Below are 19,240 nucleotides of genomic sequence, written 5' to 3' on the forward strand. Positions count from 1 at the left end.
AACCATCTGGAGAGCTACGGTTGGCCACCCCTGCATTATTTAGTGTAGTGTGAATGCACCTGATTCCTACATTGGTTTCAAAGGGAGAGAAAAGATAATGGGTCTGTATGGGTGGGAGTTTGCCTGACCTCACCCATATGCTTGGCAGTATATCTCCATCTTACAGGCCCTGCGGAATTGTACCAAACACCACAGGCCTGAATCTCAGCTGGAAGCATGTTCCACCAAATGGGCCAATGCTGAAAAGTCTCTGTCTCTGGTTGAGGCCAGGCGAATGCTTTTTGCTCCCAGGATCATCCGTTGTTATTAGAAGAGTATAGTGCTTTGGAGGGGGGGACACCAGAAGAGGTGGTCTTGCAAATACATTTAAATTTATTTTATTTGATTCATTGGTACCATGCCTTGCTCTCCAGTGGGGCCCCAATGTGGCTTACAACATCCTTCTCACCTCCATTTTATCCTCACAACCAGCTTGTGAGGTAGGTTAGGCTGAGAGAGTGTGACTGGCCCAAGGTCACCCAACAAGCTTCCATGACTTGAATGCGGATTCAGACCCAGGCCTCCCAGATACCACAGAATCATAGAATTGGAAGATACTTCTAGGGTCATCTAGTACAACCCCTTGCACAGTGCAGCAAATTCACAAATACCTCCCCCCACATACACACACATCTCCAGTGACCCCTGCTCCATGCCCAGAAGATGGCAAAAAACCTCCGGGATTCCTGGCCAAACTGGCGTGGAGAAATACTGCTTCCTGACCCCAAAGTGGTGATCAGCATTTCACTGGGCATGTAAGAAGGGCCCACAAGAACGAAGCACTGATGCCTCCCTTTCTGCCCTCCCCCTAATGAGCTGCCTAAGTTCACAGAACCAGCATTGCTGTCAGGTGGCCATCTAGCCTCTGTTTAAAAACCTCCAAGGAAGGAGAGCCCACCAGCTCCTCAGGAAGTTCTTCTTAGTGTTTAGCTGAAAACTCTTTTGATTTAATTTCAACCTGTTGGTTCTGGGGTTGACCAGTCCAGCACTCTTAACCATGACACTACGCTGGCTCTTCTGCCAGCCAGAAGAGAGCCTCATCGTTTCCACAAGTCACAAGGAGGAGGAGGGCAGTGTGGGAACAGCTGCCATTTACCTGGTTTGGGTGGTTTCACTCCTCCGCCAAAGCCTAGAGAAGAAACAACAGAGGCCCAATGAGACAACAATGGCATGCCCAGAGGAAACCTTCTCTTCCCTCCACCCCACCAGCCTGCAACTCATTTCAAAAAGTGTTTTTGCCCCTTTGTACAATACTGCTTTCCCAGGAAATTATGCACCTGAAGAATTTTGAAGGAAAGGTTTCAAAACAAAACTTGCAAATGGGCTAAAATGCAACAAGAAGCCACCACAATAAAGAACACTGTGTTGTAAAAATTAGCAACCAAATACTTCCAGAAGTCAAAGGCCCAAAGGGGTCCAGGCTCTCTGGAATGGTCCCCAAAGGCCTCGTGGTGGAAAGGCAAACAGTTCCATAAGCCACCAAAAGACATGCCAGGCAATGTTCCCTCTAAGCTGCAGAGTCTTGTGAGCAAAAAATCTACTTTGTGAGCTACTGGCATTAAAGTTGTGAGCTACTGCATAAATTAGTGTACTCTGGGGTCATCCTTCCTGAGCTAAGACAAAAAAGGGTGAGCTGGAGGCTAAAAATCTGTGAGCTAGCTCACCCAAACTCAGAGGGAACACTGATGCCAGGTGATCTGTCTTCCACTCTGGCACCCAAATCAATTGCCAAGTCTTACTCTCCCAGCTAATCTTACATCTAGTATGGAAACTCATCTCAGAAGGAAAGAACGTTTGGGGAGGGAAGCTACAAGCAAGGAACATTTTGCCACCCCCTGTCCACACACCACTTTGGTTGATAAAACAGAATCCACATATGACATTCAGGCAAATACATGGTTAAATGCATGGATCTACTGTCAGCCACATTCAGGCTGTTCCCAAGGCACACTTGTACAGTCTTAAAGTCGGAGACCCTCGCCCTTCATGCTCATGTGTGAAACTTCTTTTTAAAGTATATCAATTTGACCCATCTTCAGAACAGCCAGCCCCCTGTGTTTCTGGTAAGTTGCTGATCTGAAGGTGCCCATTCTATTGACAGAAGCAAGCCCAGGACAATGACCCACACAGAATTTCAGCAGGCAGCTTTCTCTGAAGACACTTTTTTGCTGTGTCTGGGCCTTAGAAGGGATGGGATGACCCATCCACAGCAGACTGAACTGAGACACAATTGTCTGCCCCGAGCAGATGCTGATTAGTGAGAGCAACGCCACAGCATCATGCAGTGGACATCCTCCTGGTGGGCAGGTACTTTGGGCTTAGGGAAGCCTCTGCTGCTTATATTTCTGACTTCATTTTTACATCTCCTTTTCCCCCAGTGGGTCACCCATGCGGCTGACAACATTGTCCCTTCCTCCATTTTATCCCCACAACAACTTTGTGAGGTAGATTAAGCTGAGAGTGTGTAACCGGCCCAAGGTCACCCAGCAAGCTTCCATGGCAGAGGAGGGATTTGAACCTGGGCCTCCCAGATGCTCAGCCAACATTTATACCCACTCCAGCACACAATGTCAACTGCTTTGTGGTGTGCTGCTTATACCTATCCCGGCGCTGGCTCTTTGGAATCAGCTCTCCAGGGACTCAGGTTAAGAAATTTCTTTCCTCTCAACTCCTGCCTGAAAATCCTTACACAAAGACGCTGGAGAATGAATCAGGGGCTTTCTACAGATAAAGAAGGTACTCTTTGGTTGTAAATTCCTTCTAAATAAAAGAGGGAGGTCTGTTGCCCAGAAAGGTTTTTGCCTGCCTTCCACCAGCTTTGCCTTGCAGAAAGGAACAGTTCTAGCAGGGACTCACCTGCTCCTCCAACGCCAGTCCCAAGGCCACCTACTCCCAGGCCTCCAACACCAGCTCCTACAAAGGGCAGAGACAAAAAAATTCAGTTTGCATCTCCCCCCCCAGGACAGGACTTTCTTAAGGACATACAATTCCAGATAACCAAACTGTTACAGACTCGGAGGCATTAGCCAGGGCTTTTGTTGTTGTTGTTGTAGAAATAGTCCAGCAGGAACTTATTTACACATTAGGCCACACCCTCTGACATCACCACTGTTTCATACAGGGCTTTTTTTGTAGAAACAGCCCAGCAGGAACTCATTTGAATATTAGGCCACACGCCCTACACCAAGCCAGTTGGAACTGCATTCTTGTGTGTTCCTGCTAAAAAAAAGCCCTGCCATTAGCCATTCAATGAAACACAGACCCAGTGTACTGTAGTGGTTAATATATGACTAGGGTTTGGGAGATCTGGGTTCAGATCCCTGCGCTACCATGAAGATAGCTAGAGGACCATGCGCCAGTCATGGTCTCTCAACTTAAGCTAACTCACAGAGTTGTTTTGTGAGGATAAAAATGGCGGAAGGAAAATGTGAAACTCCTTAAGAAGATAAGAAAAGCCCTGGTGGTTCAGATCAGTGGCCCATCTAGTCCAGCATCTTGTCCCACACAATGATCAACCAATTCTTCCGGAAGGCCAATAACAGGGCATAGAAGCTGAGACCTTCTACTGATGTTACCTCCCAGCTCTGGGATTCAGAGTCTTAATGCCTCTGAATGTGGAGGTTCCCCTCAGTCACCATGGCTAGACTTATCCTCCATGAATCTATCTAATCCCCTTTTCAAGCTGTTTATTCCTGTGGCCGTCACTATATCCTCTGGCACCGAATTCCACGTTTGAATCACTCTCTGTGTAAAGTAGTATTTCCTTTTGTCTGTCCTGAACATACTGCCCATCAGCTTCATTGGATGGATGCCCTCGAGTTCTAGTCTTCTGGGAGAGGGAGAAACCTGGAGTCTTCCAGAACCTTGCTTGAGAAAAGCAACTTCACTGTCACAGGTGATGGCGGCAGCTGCAAGCAAAGGCAGCTTCAAGAGGGGATTGGATAAACATATGGAGCAGAGGTCCATCAGTGGCAATTAGCCACAGTGTATTGTTGGAACTCTGTCTGGGGCAGTGATGCTCTGCATTCTTGGTGCTTGCAGGGGCAACAGTAGGAGGACTTCTAGTGTCCTGGACCCACTGATGGACCTCCTGATGGCACCTGCTTTTTTTGGCCATTGTGCGACACAGAGTGTTGGACTGGATGGGCCATTGGCCTGATCCAACATGGCTTCTCTTATGTTCTTATCTTTTCTCAACCTAGTCAGACACTCTAACCACTATGCCACACTGGCTCAAAGCATGGGCTGGTACTTAATAAAGTTCAAAAGTGATTGGAGGAAATTCGTATTTGTTTAAGGAAAGTGTTTTGGATCATAAAAAACTGTTCAATGGTGCTAGATGCGACATGGGCACATAAGCTCAGTTACCAGATTACAGGAGTCTCTGTTTGTTGCAAAGAAACCCTGAGTTCCAATTTTTCTTGAAAAACATGACAAAGGCCAGCAACATATAAGGTCCACATATCACTGTGGATGGGCCATCTGCTCCCCAACTGGACTACACCAATTTGGTATAGAGGTTAAGTGTGCAGACTCTTTTCTGGGAGAACCGGGTTCGATTCCCCACTCCTCTACTTACAGGAGTTCCTGATGCAAAAAAAGCCCAGCATCCATGCCATTATATCTGAAACATCTGCTGATGGTTAAATTGACACTTACCTGGGTAATATCCCCTTCCTGGAATTCCCACTCCAGCACCAGGGACCCCTGCAAAGGAAACAAGAATCAGAAGGGTTCTTTGTGTGCAGATTCATCCTCTTCCTCTTCACAAAATGGCAAATGGTCTGGAAGAATTTTGATCCCTCTGAATCTCTTTCCCCCTCTGGTCTCCAACTTGCCTGCTGCTCTCCCACTGCCAGAGAACAGCTCCTCTGCTTAATCGACCCATTCAATCCCATACATTGTGGCACCATGGGGGAGAACAGAACTTCCTAGGGTTTCCAGCGCCAAGTAGAGAAATCCCTGGATATTTGGAGGTAGAGCCTGGAAAGGACAGAGTCTGGGGAAGAGAGGTACCAGAGCAACCTATAATGCTATAGAGCCCACCCTCCCCCTCCAGGAGAACTGATCTCTGTAGTTTAGAGATAAGTTTTAATTTCAAGAGATCTCCAGGCCTACCTGGAGCTGTAGGTTCAGTAGAAGAGCATCTGCTTGGCATGCAGAAAGTTCCAGGTTCAATCCCCTGCATCTCCAGTTCAAAGGACCAGATGGTAGGTGATGTGAAAGACCTCTGGGAGGGACAGTGGCTCAGTGGTAGAGCATCTGCTTGGTAAGCAGAAGGTCCCGGGTTCAATCCCTGGCATCTCCAAAAAAGGGTCCAGGCAAATAGGTGTGAAAAACCTCAGCTTGAGACCCTGGAGAGCCGCTGCCAGTCTGAGTAGACAATACTGACTTTGATGGACTGAGGGTCTGATTCAGTATAAGGCAGCTTCATATGTTCATATATGTTCTGCCTGAGACTCTTTTGAGAGCTCCTGCCAGTCTGATTAGACAATACTGGCTTTGATGGACCAAGAGTCTGACTCAGTAGAAGGCAGCTTCATGTGTTCACGTTACCTAGAGACTGGCAACTCTTCCTAATGTGGCAAGTCAAGCCCTTGATGAGGGCCACAATGTGGAGAGGCTGCCATGTGCTCAGATTAAGCATGATGTTTAGGATTTCTACAAGGCCTGAGAACATGAGCCCTGGTCTGGCACCCTGCTTCCAAGAGGGGCCAGTCAGATGCTCACTGGAAGGAGAATATGAATGCCTCAGTGCTGGAAAAGGTCAAAAATCCATCTCATTCAGAATCCTGTTTCCCATGGAAGACAGCCAGACTTTTATATCTTCAAAGCTCTGCATGTGTGTTATCTCTGCGACCCCTAAATCAACTGCGGGAGGAAAGTTAATATAATTCTCTCCCTATTTGGTCATGGGGGGGCATTCTAAGTGGTGTGGGCCATTTAAGAGAGCTCACTGCCAAAGCCAAGATTAGAAACAGGGGCTTTCTAGGCCCTGGCCCATTCTCTAAGCCACTAGGTTATACGAGCAATGAAAAATACAGCAGACACAGAACGGTCATTGGAACACACAAAGGACGTGTCAGCAACTTGCTTGCACATCAGTGCTGCTGACAGGCCATTGGCTGTCTCTGATGGGATTCTGGCCTACAATTAGGCAACATATAGCTAGTCCTTTTTCACGTTTCTCTCCCTCCTGCACTTTATTTTGCCTCTTCCCTTCGAAGTAAACACTTTTGTTTAAGTGTAATGTATTTTGCTTAGGGAATTTGAACAGTATTGGCCTCTCTCTCAACTGAGAGGCTGACTTGCCTGTTTGGTTTTCATGCTCCAGATGGAGCCTGGATGTCCAAACTGTGTGGGGAAGGGAGGCTAGAGAGTTCTTGGCTGGGAGGAAACCCCTATGAAAGTATGGCTGATCTGAGCCCCAGCCCTGATCTCACCTTCTAAAGAAAGCTTAATATGAATTAAGATTACCAGTTCACAAACCCCAGAGTCAGTTCTAGTGCTAGGCTCAGCTTTGCGATGTGTGGAGTGATGACTACGAAGAGAGGACCATGGAGTATACACAGAGTGTTTTGTCTCATCGCAGCCTAATCACAACTAACCCCTCTCCATCTGCCATTAGGATAGACATCCTCCAGGTTACAAGATGAGACTCTCAGAGATGTAGCTAAGTCAGGAAATGAAATATTATTTCTGGAGTTGCCATGGTGCAAAGGAAGGGCTTGCCATCACCAGCAGACTCCTCCTGAGCCCAAATCTCAAATGCCCAAATCTCCCCCTGAGCCCAAATCTCAAATCACATATCACAGGGTATGTAGGCTGGGTTTGGGGTTCCCACCAGGTGAGTCAGAGGTGAGCTGCAGGTTCTCTTCTATCCCCATGTGTGTGGTGTTCTGCTATGGATCAGGAGGAGGGAACCCGCCTGTACCCTGAGAACATGTGGGTCTCCCCAACAGGGGAGGTAAGAACATAAGAGAAGCCATGTTGGATTAAGTCAATGGCCCATCCAGTTCAACACTCTGTGTCACACAGTGGCCAATCAGGAGGTCCATCCGTAGGGCCAGGACACTAGAAGCCCTCACACTGTTGCCCTCCCAAGCACCAAGAATGCAGAGCATCCCTGCCCCAGACAGAATGTTTCATCTATACCTTGTGGTTAATAGCCACTGGGGGACCTCTGCTCCAAATATTTATCCACTCCCCTCTTGAAGCGATCCGTGCTTGTAGCTGCCACCTGTGGCAGTGAATGCCACGTGTCAGTTACTCTTTGGTTGAAGAAGTGGCAGTGGGCTGCATTAGAAGCCCTGGGACCCGACAGCTGCCCCACCTTATGGAATGTTGACACTGGTCCTGTCACAGCAGCTGACCAATAGCTGGGAGAAGGACCTTGCAAGCCAACGGCAGGCAGGCAATAGCCTGTTTTCAGCCCCTCGCTATGGATATGAGCAGGGGTCATTTCACAGCAAAAGGGGTGCTGGAGCCCATTAGCACAACTCATTTGTGTAACTCATTTGCATATGCCACACACCCCTGACATCACCGGAAGGTGTACTAAATTATATCAGCTCAGTATCTACCTTAAAACGTTTCTTGAATTATAATTGTCATACTAAAACCTTACTCCCATCACACCTTATAAATGACTTTCTCCTGTGCGGTCACAGTGGCATGATGAAGATTTCCATCTGTCTGCTTGTATGTTTTGGTTATTTCTCCATTTTTTGTGAGGGGAAAATATTAGAAAGTTTGTCAAATCTTAGAGTTCAGCAAAATTCTCACAGGGGGTTTGAACAATGGAGCCCAGAAGCAAGGATTTGGGGGAAGAGGATTTAAGAAAGAAAGAGCACAATAAAATTCAGAGGTTCCGGAGCTCCACTCCTGTGAGCTCCTGCCCAAAATGAGGCCTGGATTCCAGCAGGAAAATGCCCACTGCATGCACCAGACAGCAGCAACAGTGACCAGTGCCTCCCAATTGTTCCTCTCCCCCCCTAAATCTCACTAAGCACAATGTGCAGATTAAGTGTTACCACCTGAAATTTTTTTCGGTTTATGGCCAAATAGTAGAGAATGCTGCAAGAAACAGCTGGAAAAGAAGAGGAACAAGCAGCCAATCCACACAATGGTGAAGCTGGCCAGTTGGTATTTTCTTAAACCAGCTTTCCCCTTGCCTTGGGAGGGACTAGAACTCTTCTAAACCCTGCTTAATGGCTGGGTGGATGGCAGCCAAAGTTAAATCAACAAAAGCCAGAGAGTCCCATGTGCGCCAAGCTGGATTGAGAAACCAATCCGATGCTCGGTCGAGGGAAGCGGATTGAGAAAAACAATGAAAAGTCTGAAGAAACACACGTGTGACAGAACTGCCGGGGAGTGGGGAAGAATCAGACTCACAGGCTGGAGGTAACCAGGAGGTCATCCAATCTGACCCCCACCCTCCAGCCTGCACAGTTCAAAGCAAAGTGGGCCACAGTTGAAAGGAAAGAGCTGAAAGCTCATTGAGCCAAAATGTTGGTCAGTCGGCTTTTTTTTGTAGCAGGAACTCCTTTGCATATTGGGCCACATACCCCTGATGTAGCCAATCCTCCAAGAGCTTACAGGGCTCTTCGTACAGGGCCTACTGTGAGCTCCAGGGGGATTGGTTAGATCAGGGGTATGTGGCCTAATATGTAAAGGAGTTCCTGCTACAAAAAAAAGCCCTGAGTAGCAGAATGAATTAGAGCAGGGGTGGCCAACGGTAGCGCTCCAGATTTTTTTTTGCCTACAACTCCCATCAGCCTCAGCCACTGGGCATGTTGGCTGGGGCTGATGGGAGTTGTAGGCAAAAAACATCTGGAGAGTTACCGTTGGCCATCTCTGAATTAGAGGCTTCTGGCAACTGCTTGGCCATTTGCACAATGGGGCTTGATAAGAGATGACTATACAGACATCCTAGTGAATAATAAGTCATCTTTACCCAGTGCTTCCCCCCACAAACAACAAAAAAACTGATTTTGGTCTTCAAGGTCAATAGGGGCACAATAGTTTCTGATGGCATTTCCTTTGCATGGCTTGCAGATGGACTCCCCACTCCATAAAGAAGATTAATTTGAAAACTTTTCCTAATCACCCTTAGTGCAGAAAGTGCCTTTTCACCATTGCTGCACTGTGAATTGATTTTTGCATGGAGACCTCCATCATACCTCCAAGATCTCTTTCTTGGGCAGCCACTATCAGGTCAGACCCCATCAATATCAGGGTAAGTGTAATTAGGACACCCCCCATCCACACACAAACAGCAACACAAACCATGTTATAGCACACTCACCCAATCTGTGGAGGTCTTCTTGGAGCTCTTTGGAACTCACATTGATTTCCACCTATCCTAAATCATTTAGTGTCACTTGCTAACTTGACCTGTTCACTGCTCACTCTTATATTTCAGATTATTACTGAACACATGTAATAGCACTGCTTCTGATCCCTAAAGAACATCACTTGCTTGTACCCTTCTGTTATAGGAACTACCCATTTAATATTAGAAAAAGTTGTGCTGCTGTATTGGTCCATGCAAATTCCAAAATAAGAATGAAATCTGTGTAATACTTTTTATTAGGTACCTAAGTGCCATCAAGTTATAACTGACCTATGGTGACCCCAGCAAGGTGAATGAGCAGCAGAGGTGGTTGGCCATTGCCTTCCTCAGTGGTCTCCCATCCAAGCACCAGCCTTGCTTAGCCTCCACAATCTGAGAAGGTGAGGTATACCATGGTGTCTTCCCACTCTTAGTATCTTTTATGAGGGCTGCCCAAGTTGACACAAAACATTCTGCAAGCTTTCAAGCTCACCAGAGCTCTTCATCAGGCTGGATGGCACAAAAATTTAATTTTTCATTCTTGTTTTTGCATTTAACCCACTCTTTGCAGAAGCTGGGTTCAGGTTGACTCAGCTTTCCATCCTTCCGAGGTTGGTAAAATGAATACCAGCTTACTGGAAGTAAAGTGTAGATGACTGGGGAAGGCAATGGCAACCCACCCCATAACAAGAAAGTCTATCAAGAAAACATTACTGGGTCAGTAATGATGCACCTGCTCACTTAGCCAGTCACGACTCCATAAAAGAACTCATTTTCTTACCCCAGGAGTGCTAGCTTTACTTGAGAGCCTTTGATTCCCCTAATAGGGGGTTTTGCCTCAATGGCAAAAAACTGGCTTAGCACACACTCTATGGCATCTCCTATTAAATGGTTCTCAGGGGTTGGGACAGATCTGTCTTTGCCTAAGACCTTGGAGAGCCATCACCACTGAGCTGGATGGACCCATTGTCTAATGTAGTGAAAGGCACCTTCATTTGTCTATACTGTACCCCTCTTAGGTGGAGGCTGGATTAAAGGAAGCTTGGCCTGAACAGTGACTCATGCAGTAACACAATGGGCAGCCTCATCTGTGAGTACTGGGCCAGGGTTACCAACCCGCCAGAAAGTAACATACGTATCCTGTATCAAAGGGCAAAGGAGCTAAGCACATGTAAAGCTGGGCGAGCCCTTCTGACAAGTGATGTGACTTTCTCTGCCTTTTGGGCTCGAGGAATTTCCCAGCATTCCCATCCAGCAGCCCTTTCTTATCCAGCAGCCCCGCTGCAAGACTGCAGGTCCCGCCAGCTACCGTCTCCTCCCATCCGGCTTTCAGCCGCTCAGGAAACCAGCGATTAGGTGTGCCACCGCATCCAGTTTGCCCAGCAGATGGTGCTGAGGCTTCAAGTTGGCTGAGCAAGGCTGGAACAGCCAATGATTAGCTGGAACTTTATTTGCAATTTTGGGGGGTGCTTTGTAAAAATAATAAAAAAAAAATCTTTGTTTTCTTCCCAAAGGCAGCTCCCCCACCCCTACCTCCAGTCAGCCATTGCTTTGGATCAGACTTCTTGTCTTGGTTTTCTCCTCCACCGCAGAGGAGGCAAACGTGCGTGGGTGAAAGAGAGAAGGGGTGAGTAGGATCAAACACGGCCCCAGGGTTTTGCTTGGTCCAAGTCTGCTCTGGAGCTGGCTTCTAATGCCAAGGCTCAAGACTAAACCACATGGATAAACAGGGAAGCAGGAGTGACCTTGAGCACACGCAGAGCGCACAGCTTCTCTAAGGCTTACTTAGAATGTTGGAGTGCCAGAATCCAGCCAAGAGAGCATTTGTGTGCACACAGAGAGAGTATCTGCATCACCGATGAGCATTTCAGCCCCCTCCTCCAAGTTCTGAGATGCGGAGGGAAGGGCTTCTGGCTCCCAGGGAGGCTGGATTCCTGGCCACTGTCGTTTCCAGCAATTATCCAAAGCACAGCAATTTATTTATTTCCGTCATTTACACTCTGGCTTTCTCCCCAAAACAGTTTACATTGTTTCCTTTCCTTCATTTTATACTCACAACTGCCCTGTAAAGTAGGTTAGGCTGAGAGTGTATGCCCAAGGTCATACAGAGGGCTGCCAGGTCCCCTCTTCGTCATGGCGGGGGAATTGGGGGGCACTCCAGGGGCGGGTGGCCCGAGATGACGACATCATGTCAGTGATGTCAGAGACGACACTTCGGTTTTGGGGCAACACTCCATGGGGGTTTTTTGTCTTCAAAGCCATAGAGATTGCCCCAAAACCAGAGTGTCGACACCAGTGTTCCCTCTAAGCTGAGTTACTGTGAACTAGCTCACAGTTTTATAGCCTCCAACGCACACATTTTTGTCTTAGCTCAGAAAAAATGGCCCCAGAGTAAACTAATTTATGCAGTAGTTCACAGCTTTAATGCAAAAAAGGTAAAGGTAGTCCCCTGTGCAAGCACCAGTTGTTTCTGACTCTGGGTTGACGTCGCATCACGATGTTTTCATGGCTGATTTTTTTACTAGGTGGTTTGCCATTGCCTTCCCCAGTCATCTACACTTTCCCCCCGGCAAGCTGGGTACTCATTTTACCGACCTTGGAAGAATGGAAGGCTGAGTCAACCTTGAGCTGGCTACCTGAACCCAGCTTCTGCCGAGATCGAACTCAGGTCGTGAGCAGAGCTTCAACTGCAGTACTGCAGCTTTACCACTGTGCGCCACGGGGCTCTTCACTTTAATGCTAGTAGCTCACAAAGTAGAATTTTTGCTCACAAGACTTCGCAGTTTAGATGGAATATTGGTTGCCACACCACATACCCAGTGCAATGACATCACCAGGAAGTGACATTATCACATCGGGGAAGTCACATGATCACATCGCTGTTTGAGGGGGTGGGGTTTCTTACACTGGTCAGCTGGCTGCTAGCAGGCCAAAGCCCCCCAAAGCAGAGGAACCCCCACCAGGATCTGGGGGCTGGAGACTCTAGTCCTCCAGCAAGCTTCCATGGTAGAGTGGGGATTCAAACCTGGAGTCTCCCAGTTCCTCGTCCAACATTCTAACCTCTACTTTACACTGGCAACATTCTGTAATGTTCTTCTCCATACCTTCCCCAAAAGACCTACACATTGGACTGGAGAGCAGCCCCACAGTCTGTGACCAAACCCACATGCTCTTGTGAATGTTCCATGCTCATTCACACAACCAGCCTCAACAAGTGGCAAAGCTGAGCTTTGTCTGTAAGAACTTATTTTAGAAACGGTATTACTGGCAGTCAAAGAGATGAGATCTCCAGGAGCTGATCCTAATAAAGCCAAGCTCTTTGCCAGGCCGTACAGGTTCTTCTGCCAAACAAAGTACCAGTGAGCCTTGCTGCACCCGAGCTGCGAGTTCAATCAAATGCTCCTTGCAAGTCCTCAGCAACTTTGTGAGAACAAGCAAAAGGACACGTTGCCAAATTAGAGCTTGTAGATAAGCTACAAGTCATATGCTCATGAAAATAACACCCCCCCCCCGGAGATTCAGTTCTTCTGCTAGGTTGCCAGTTTCCAGGCAATGGCTGGAGATCTCCTCGGATTACTACTGATCTCCAGGCAGCAGAGAGCAGTTCACCTGGAGAAAATGGCTGCACTGGAAGATGGAATCTATAGCATTACCCTATTGAGGTCCCTCCGCTCCCCATACCCCAACTTCCTAAGCTTCAACTCACAAATCTCCAGGATTTCCAAAATTGGAGCTGGCAGCCCTACCTGCTGCCCAACATGGTGGTATGATGATTCTTGAGGGTGTTCTTCTAGCAAAGGTGTAGAAGACAATATTAAAGTTTTGATTGTGAGTTAAGACATGAGCTTGACTTTGGTGGGCAAAAGAGGGTGGGGACTTCAAGATAAGGGGGAGGAGCTCAAATGTTCCAGTTCAGGTTTAGGGTGGCACTTCCGAATGAATGAACCTTCTGCCTATTCTACCCAGGGGATGTCGCAGATCTGCAAGGGAAGTAGGCCTCGGATTTAGCAGGAGCTCACAGGAGCACAGCTCCCGAACCTTCCTGAGCATTCCACCTTCTCCTTTCCACCTTGTTCATTGAATAGTAGGTGCAGCTGCATAACAATCCCTGGATGAGCTCCACCACCTATTTTTCTACAAATCGACCCCTGAAGGGAAGTAAAATTTCCAACCATCTTGCTGACCTCTTCCCTTTGGGACTAACATTCCCTGGGCCTGACCCTCGCAAACATGGATTGGAAGGCAGCCAAACAATCCCCCTCCCCCAGCCTTCTCTAGTTTGGCTACTAGAAATGTGTTTAAACCCAAAGTGGAAATTTGAAAACTTAGTGCACTGGGATTAAGGGGTTGCAGCTAGACATATTAAACATGGTAAAGATTGCTCGTTGCAGAGCCATGTTCTCAAAGAATGCAGAAAACACAAGAGCCATATTCTCAAACAGAGCCATATTCTCAAAGAATGCAGAAAACACAAACATTCAATTTTTCGAAGTCTAAGTGCACAAAAAGAGCTCAGCAGTATCTGCTTGAAGGCCCACCCAGTCCAGCATCCTCTCCCTAGAAGGCTGATCCTGGGAAGGTAAAACAGGGCAGGAAGGCAACAGTTTTGTCTTGTTGTTTGTGCTCTGGGGTAGCCTGCTTCTGAACACGGAGGATCCATTTAGCTGTCATGGTAAACAGCTATCATATACAAATAATGAGTTTGTCTGATCCTGTTTCTAAAAGCCCTCAAAGGCCTAGTCTATATATGCAGTGGGTTGGACTGGTAAAGTGGGATGTACCAGTGGAAAAGAGTCATAAAACTACTCTAAAATAAGTAATTGTAAGGAACAGGACTGGATCTACATGTTTTTTGAGGGGGGGGGGGACAAAATCAAAAAATGGAGCCCCCTTATGGGCCATTCTATCTTATGGTCCCACAGAATACAATGGACTCCATACCCAATTTGGTGTCCCCCCCTCCATCGGCGCCTGGGGCAAGCACCCCCCTCTGCCCCCCCCCCCCTACATCGAGCCCTGGTAAGGAGTGCCAGATCAGGATCCAGGAGAGTCAGAGTTGAATTCCTGTTCAACTATAGAAGCTCATTTACAGGGCAATCCTACAGCAGCGGACTGCAATGTGGAGAGCCAAATTTGATTTCCCCATTTCTCCTCTACATGAAGCCTGCTGGGCAACCTTGGGCCAGTCACAGTTCCAGCCCCACCTACCTCACAGGGTGTCTGTTGTGGGGAGAGGAGGAGATGGTCACTTATGGTAAACTCCTTACGGTAAAGAAAAGCAGGGTATAAAAATCTACTTCTGTTGAAGGCTTGAATAGGCCCAATTTTTCCTCCTTCCCCCAAATACTTTCGATCTTTAACTGATAGTCTACTGCCCTCAACATTCCCATGGCAATGAGCATACTCAATCCTCATCAGGCCTTTTCTGTAACTTATTTTTGTTTGCACACAGGGTGTTCCTTTTCTGTGGGTGCCCTCCTCCCATTTCACCGCCCTCCTGATCCTCAACACTTGTCTATTTATTTATTTTATTATTTTATTTTGGTACATTTATATTCCACCCTTTCCCAAGCAGGCTCAGGGCGGATTACAGCCAAATAAAACCAGTCCAATACAATAAAACCAATTAAATGCAATTGAAAACAAAACAACACAGCACAATACTATAAAACAAAGACAGGCGGGCTCACAGTACAGGCTGGAGTATAATCAATGGCCCAGATATAATAATTCAGATGATGGATCACTGTGGGGGAGGATAGCCGATGGGATAGGTAATGAGAAGGATGCCTGTTTGCCTCAACCAAACGCCTGCCAGAACTGTTCTGTCTTAAAGGCCCGACGGAAAGGTAACAAATCCAGTAGGGCCTGCATATCCACAGGGAGCTGATTCCACCAGGTTGGGGCCAGGGCCGAAAAGGTGTGCTATAATGATGGAGTTTTGCTTCTCCATTAAAGCTCTCTGGTATGGAATAAATACATTCTCTAAGAGCTGGTGTAGTATGGTGTTTAGAGCAGCAAACTCTAATCTGGAAGGCCAGGTTTGATTCCCAACTACTCCTCCACAGGAAGTTTGCTGGGTGATCTTGGGTTAGTCACAAGTTCTCTCAGGAGCAGTTCTCAGTCAGAGCTCTCTCAGCCCCACCTACCTCACAGGGTGTCTGCTGTGGGGAGAAGAAGGGAATGTAAGCTACTCTGAGACTCCCTAGGATAGAGAAAAGCAGACTATAAAATCTTCATCTTCTTCCTCTCCCAAAGCACTCTCCTTAGAGTAAGCCACATTGAATAGGATTCTGTGTAGACTTGTTCAATGGGTGACTTTGGGCCAGCCACACTCTCTCAGTCTAACCTGCCTCAGGAGTGCTGTGAGAATAAAATGGAGGAGGGAGAATAATGTTGTAACCTGCTTTGAGGCATCATTGGGGAGAAAAGCAGAGTATAAATATCTAAATAAATATACAATGCAAAAGAAAAATTAGCCTATCGCTTAACATCCTGCACTAGGTTTCTAATTACAAGGAATTATAAACCATACATGAACTCTGAAAAATGTAAGTCCTTACCCTGAGTCTGAAGTGGTACATAGGAACATAAGAAAAGCCTGCTGGATCAGCCCAGTGGTCCATCTAGACTAGTATCCTGTTTCACACAGTGGCCAACCAGTTGCCCTGGAGGGTCAAACACATGGGGTATAGGGGCCAAAGACTTTTCCTGCTGCTGCCTCCCAGCACTGGTATTTAGGTTTGCTGCTACCTATAGACAGAGCAAGATTTGAGACCAGTGGAATCTTAGACCAACAAGACTTCCACGTATGGTTGCCAGTCCCTATAGGTCCAAGCAGGGGATCATCCAATTTCAGGGGCTTCTCCCCACTGCAGACCAGCTGGCTAAAAGGTAACCCTGCCCCTAAATAGGGATGCCACCACATAACATCCTCGGCATGATGACACCACCCAGAAGTGACACCATCATAGCAGGGATGTTGCACAGGGATACTCTGGTTTGGAGGCAAAACTTCATTGTTTGAGGGCCAATTTATCATAGAGTTTGGTGTAGTAGTTAAGTGTGCAAAGAACTGGGTTTGATTCCCCACTCCTCCACTTGCACCTGCTGGAATGGCCTTGGGTCAGCCATAGCTATCGCAGGAGTTGTCCTTGAAAGGGCAGCTGCTGTAAGAGCTCTCTCAGCCCCACCCACCTCACAGGGTGTCTGTTGTGGGGAGAGAAGATATAGGAGATTGTAAGCCGCTCTGAGTCTCTGATTCAGAAAGAAGGGCAGGGTATAAATCTGCAGTCTTCTTCTTCACCCAGAAATTAGAATATCACCCCTGCCATCACATCACCTCTAGGTGATGTCAGCATGTTAAACTCTTGGAACGCCCCCCCCCAAGTCCCCCCCCCCGCTGGATCGACAAGAGGACCTGGTAACCCTAGTTCCAGGATATAAGCTTTAAAGAGTCAACGCTCCCTTCATCAGGTGCTACCGGACTCAAATCTCGCTCTTCTAGCAACACAGCAACTCACCTGAAACCTTCTATGGAAACTTCTTCAGTCCCCAAGGGCTAGTAGCCATTGACGGACCTCTCCCCTTCATGAATTTGTCTAACCTCCTTCGTAAGCTACCTATGCTCTTAGAACAGCCAACTGGGATGTGAGACATTTCTTCCAGGAAATGCAAACAAAGGATTTCAGAGAGACCATTAGGAAGGATTGCTGCCGACTAAAGGGGGTATGTTTAACTCAGCCACAGTGTATATATTGAATGAAGTGCCTGTGCTGTTTGTGACTGTTTCTTCATGCAATAATGTGTTCTTGGTTGATTCAGAGCTGGCTGAACTCACTTTATTTCAATCACAACCTCTCCTAGCAGTGAATTCCACAGCCTAATTAGTCACTGAGTAAAGAAATATTTCCTTTTCTTCTCCTGAACCTAGTCGCTAACAATTTCACAGGGTGCCCTCGAATTCTAATATTGTGAGAGAGGGAGAGAAAGCTCCCAATCTACACTACCGTTCTACCTCCTCAGAATTCTGATACCTCATAACCACCTCATTATGCTGTTACGTGTAGGCCAGGTTTTTGTTAATGGCTATCACCACATCCTATAATGAGGTGTGATGTGAAAAAGGCAGTATAGCGGTTAGAGTTCTACAATTATAACTGAGTGTGGGTGTGTGAGAGAGAGGGGGAGGAAACTCTCCTCATCCACACCCTTCATGCCGTTCATAATTTTATAAACCGCTATCATGTCTTCGGCTTTCTGCTCTAAACCAAAAAGCTTTAGCCTTTCCTTATGGGTTTGATTCTTTCACTTCCCTGCATGTTTTAAACTAGCAAAACTCTAGCTGGACGCTTGCTTTGCAGCTGCAAACCATGAGATTGGCTCCTCACAGAGGCTGGATTCTCCTCTGTCCCCGAGAAAAAAAACATGAACATATTTTATATTTTATGTAAACTGGGAGTTCACCTGACAGCAATGAACAATCCACGCAAAAGCTACTTAGATGGAAGGCCGCAGCGGGAAGGAGAGAGGGGGCAGTGGGGGAAGATATACACAGACAAGGAATTTCCCAGTGTGAGCTTTTCCTTACAACCTAGAAAGCACGTTCTGAGTGTGAGATGCCAAAACTTCATTGTGTTTTATTGCCCCAGACTAGTGCTCAGAACTTCGGATTTCATGGCATGCTTGCAACACTGAGATCCAGTTCTCAAGGCTAGAGAGAAAGCAGCCAGTAGACGAATGGACACAGAACAGATAGACCACCCACTGTGCCTCCTAAGGGGGACAGGTCCAAATCCTCATTCATCAAAGTCCTACCTACATGTTACCCAGTCTTTCTATCCTCTGTGTGTCCGTCCTAGTACCGTCCATCAGATAGGCTCTGGAACCGCCTTGCTCGAAACTTAATTCCCGTGTCCACATGGGCCTTGGATCAGGACTGGAGCACATGAGGGAGAATCAGGACTGAGGCACACTGGGGGAAAGCCTCCCCGCCCCCGTGCCAATATTCCAATCTGAAATGGCCCCTTACATGGTTATGGTGATTAAATTAAGGAGCAAAGAATCCTGTTCTGTAGTGGATGGGACTGTCATAAACAGCCGGTTGGAATCAAGCAAAAATTATAACAATTACTACTAACAGCAAGCAAACGCTTCACATACATAATTTGTGATCCTTTCAATAAACTACTGTTAGGTCACTAGTATCAATAGTATTCAGGGATTTTTATGCAGAAAAAGCCCAGCAAGAACTCATTTGCATATTAGGCCACACCCCTGACACCAAGCCAGCCGGAACTGTGCTCCTGTGCGTTCCTGCTAAAAAAAAGCCCTGGATAGTATCATCATTGCTAAATTACAGGTTGGGTGATCAAGGTGGATGTGTATTGAGTCTACACAGCACAAATGAGATTTCAGCCAAGCAGGGAGTGGCCGTGACTCAATGGCAGAGCATCCGTGTGGCATCAAAAGGTCCAAGGTTCAACCCCCCGCATCTCCAGTTAAAAGGTCCAGGTAGTAAGTGATAGGAAAGACCTCAGTCAGAGACCTTGGAGAGCTGCTGCCAGTGGATAGACAATAGTGATGCTATGGACCTATGGTCTGATTCAATATGTCATGTGTTCATGTGTTCATGAATGCAGAGACAGAATAGATAGCCTTTTCCAAAAGCACTTATTCCTCCATCCAGAGTAACTCAGTGATCCACCCAGTACAAAAGCATGGCAGGATCACCTACTCCCAGTCAAAGATCACTTGAGGAAAGGAAAAGCCAGAGCAGTGACTCATACAGGGAAACAGCGAAGAACCTCCTTGAGGGGCACTACAGGCTGATGTACCAGCACATGAATTGCAATTATTGCCTTAAGC

The 19,240-nt window shown here is 47.1% G+C and overlaps 1 protein-coding gene across 1 annotated transcript in view; it reads right to left on the bottom strand.

Annotated features, from left to right (window-relative positions):
- Positions 1–1,076: 1,076 nt before the first annotated feature.
- Positions 1,077–19,240, bottom strand: part of LOC132587356 (elastin-like) — a 45,241-nt gene continuing 27,077 nt past the window's right edge. Inside the window, exons 2-4 of the mRNA XM_060259633.1 lie at positions 4,699–4,746; positions 2,896–2,952; positions 1,077–1,168 (exon numbers count right to left, since the gene is read on the bottom strand). Of these exons, the coding sequence (XP_060115616.1) occupies positions 1,077–1,168; positions 2,896–2,952; positions 4,699–4,746 (197 nt within the window). The remainder of the gene's footprint in view (positions 1,169–2,895; positions 2,953–4,698; positions 4,747–19,240) is intronic.

Source organism: Heteronotia binoei, chromosome 18 (genome assembly GCF_032191835.1).
Source record: "Heteronotia binoei isolate CCM8104 ecotype False Entrance Well chromosome 18, APGP_CSIRO_Hbin_v1, whole genome shotgun sequence".
NCBI lineage: Eukaryota > Metazoa > Chordata > Lepidosauria > Squamata > Gekkonidae > Heteronotia > Heteronotia binoei.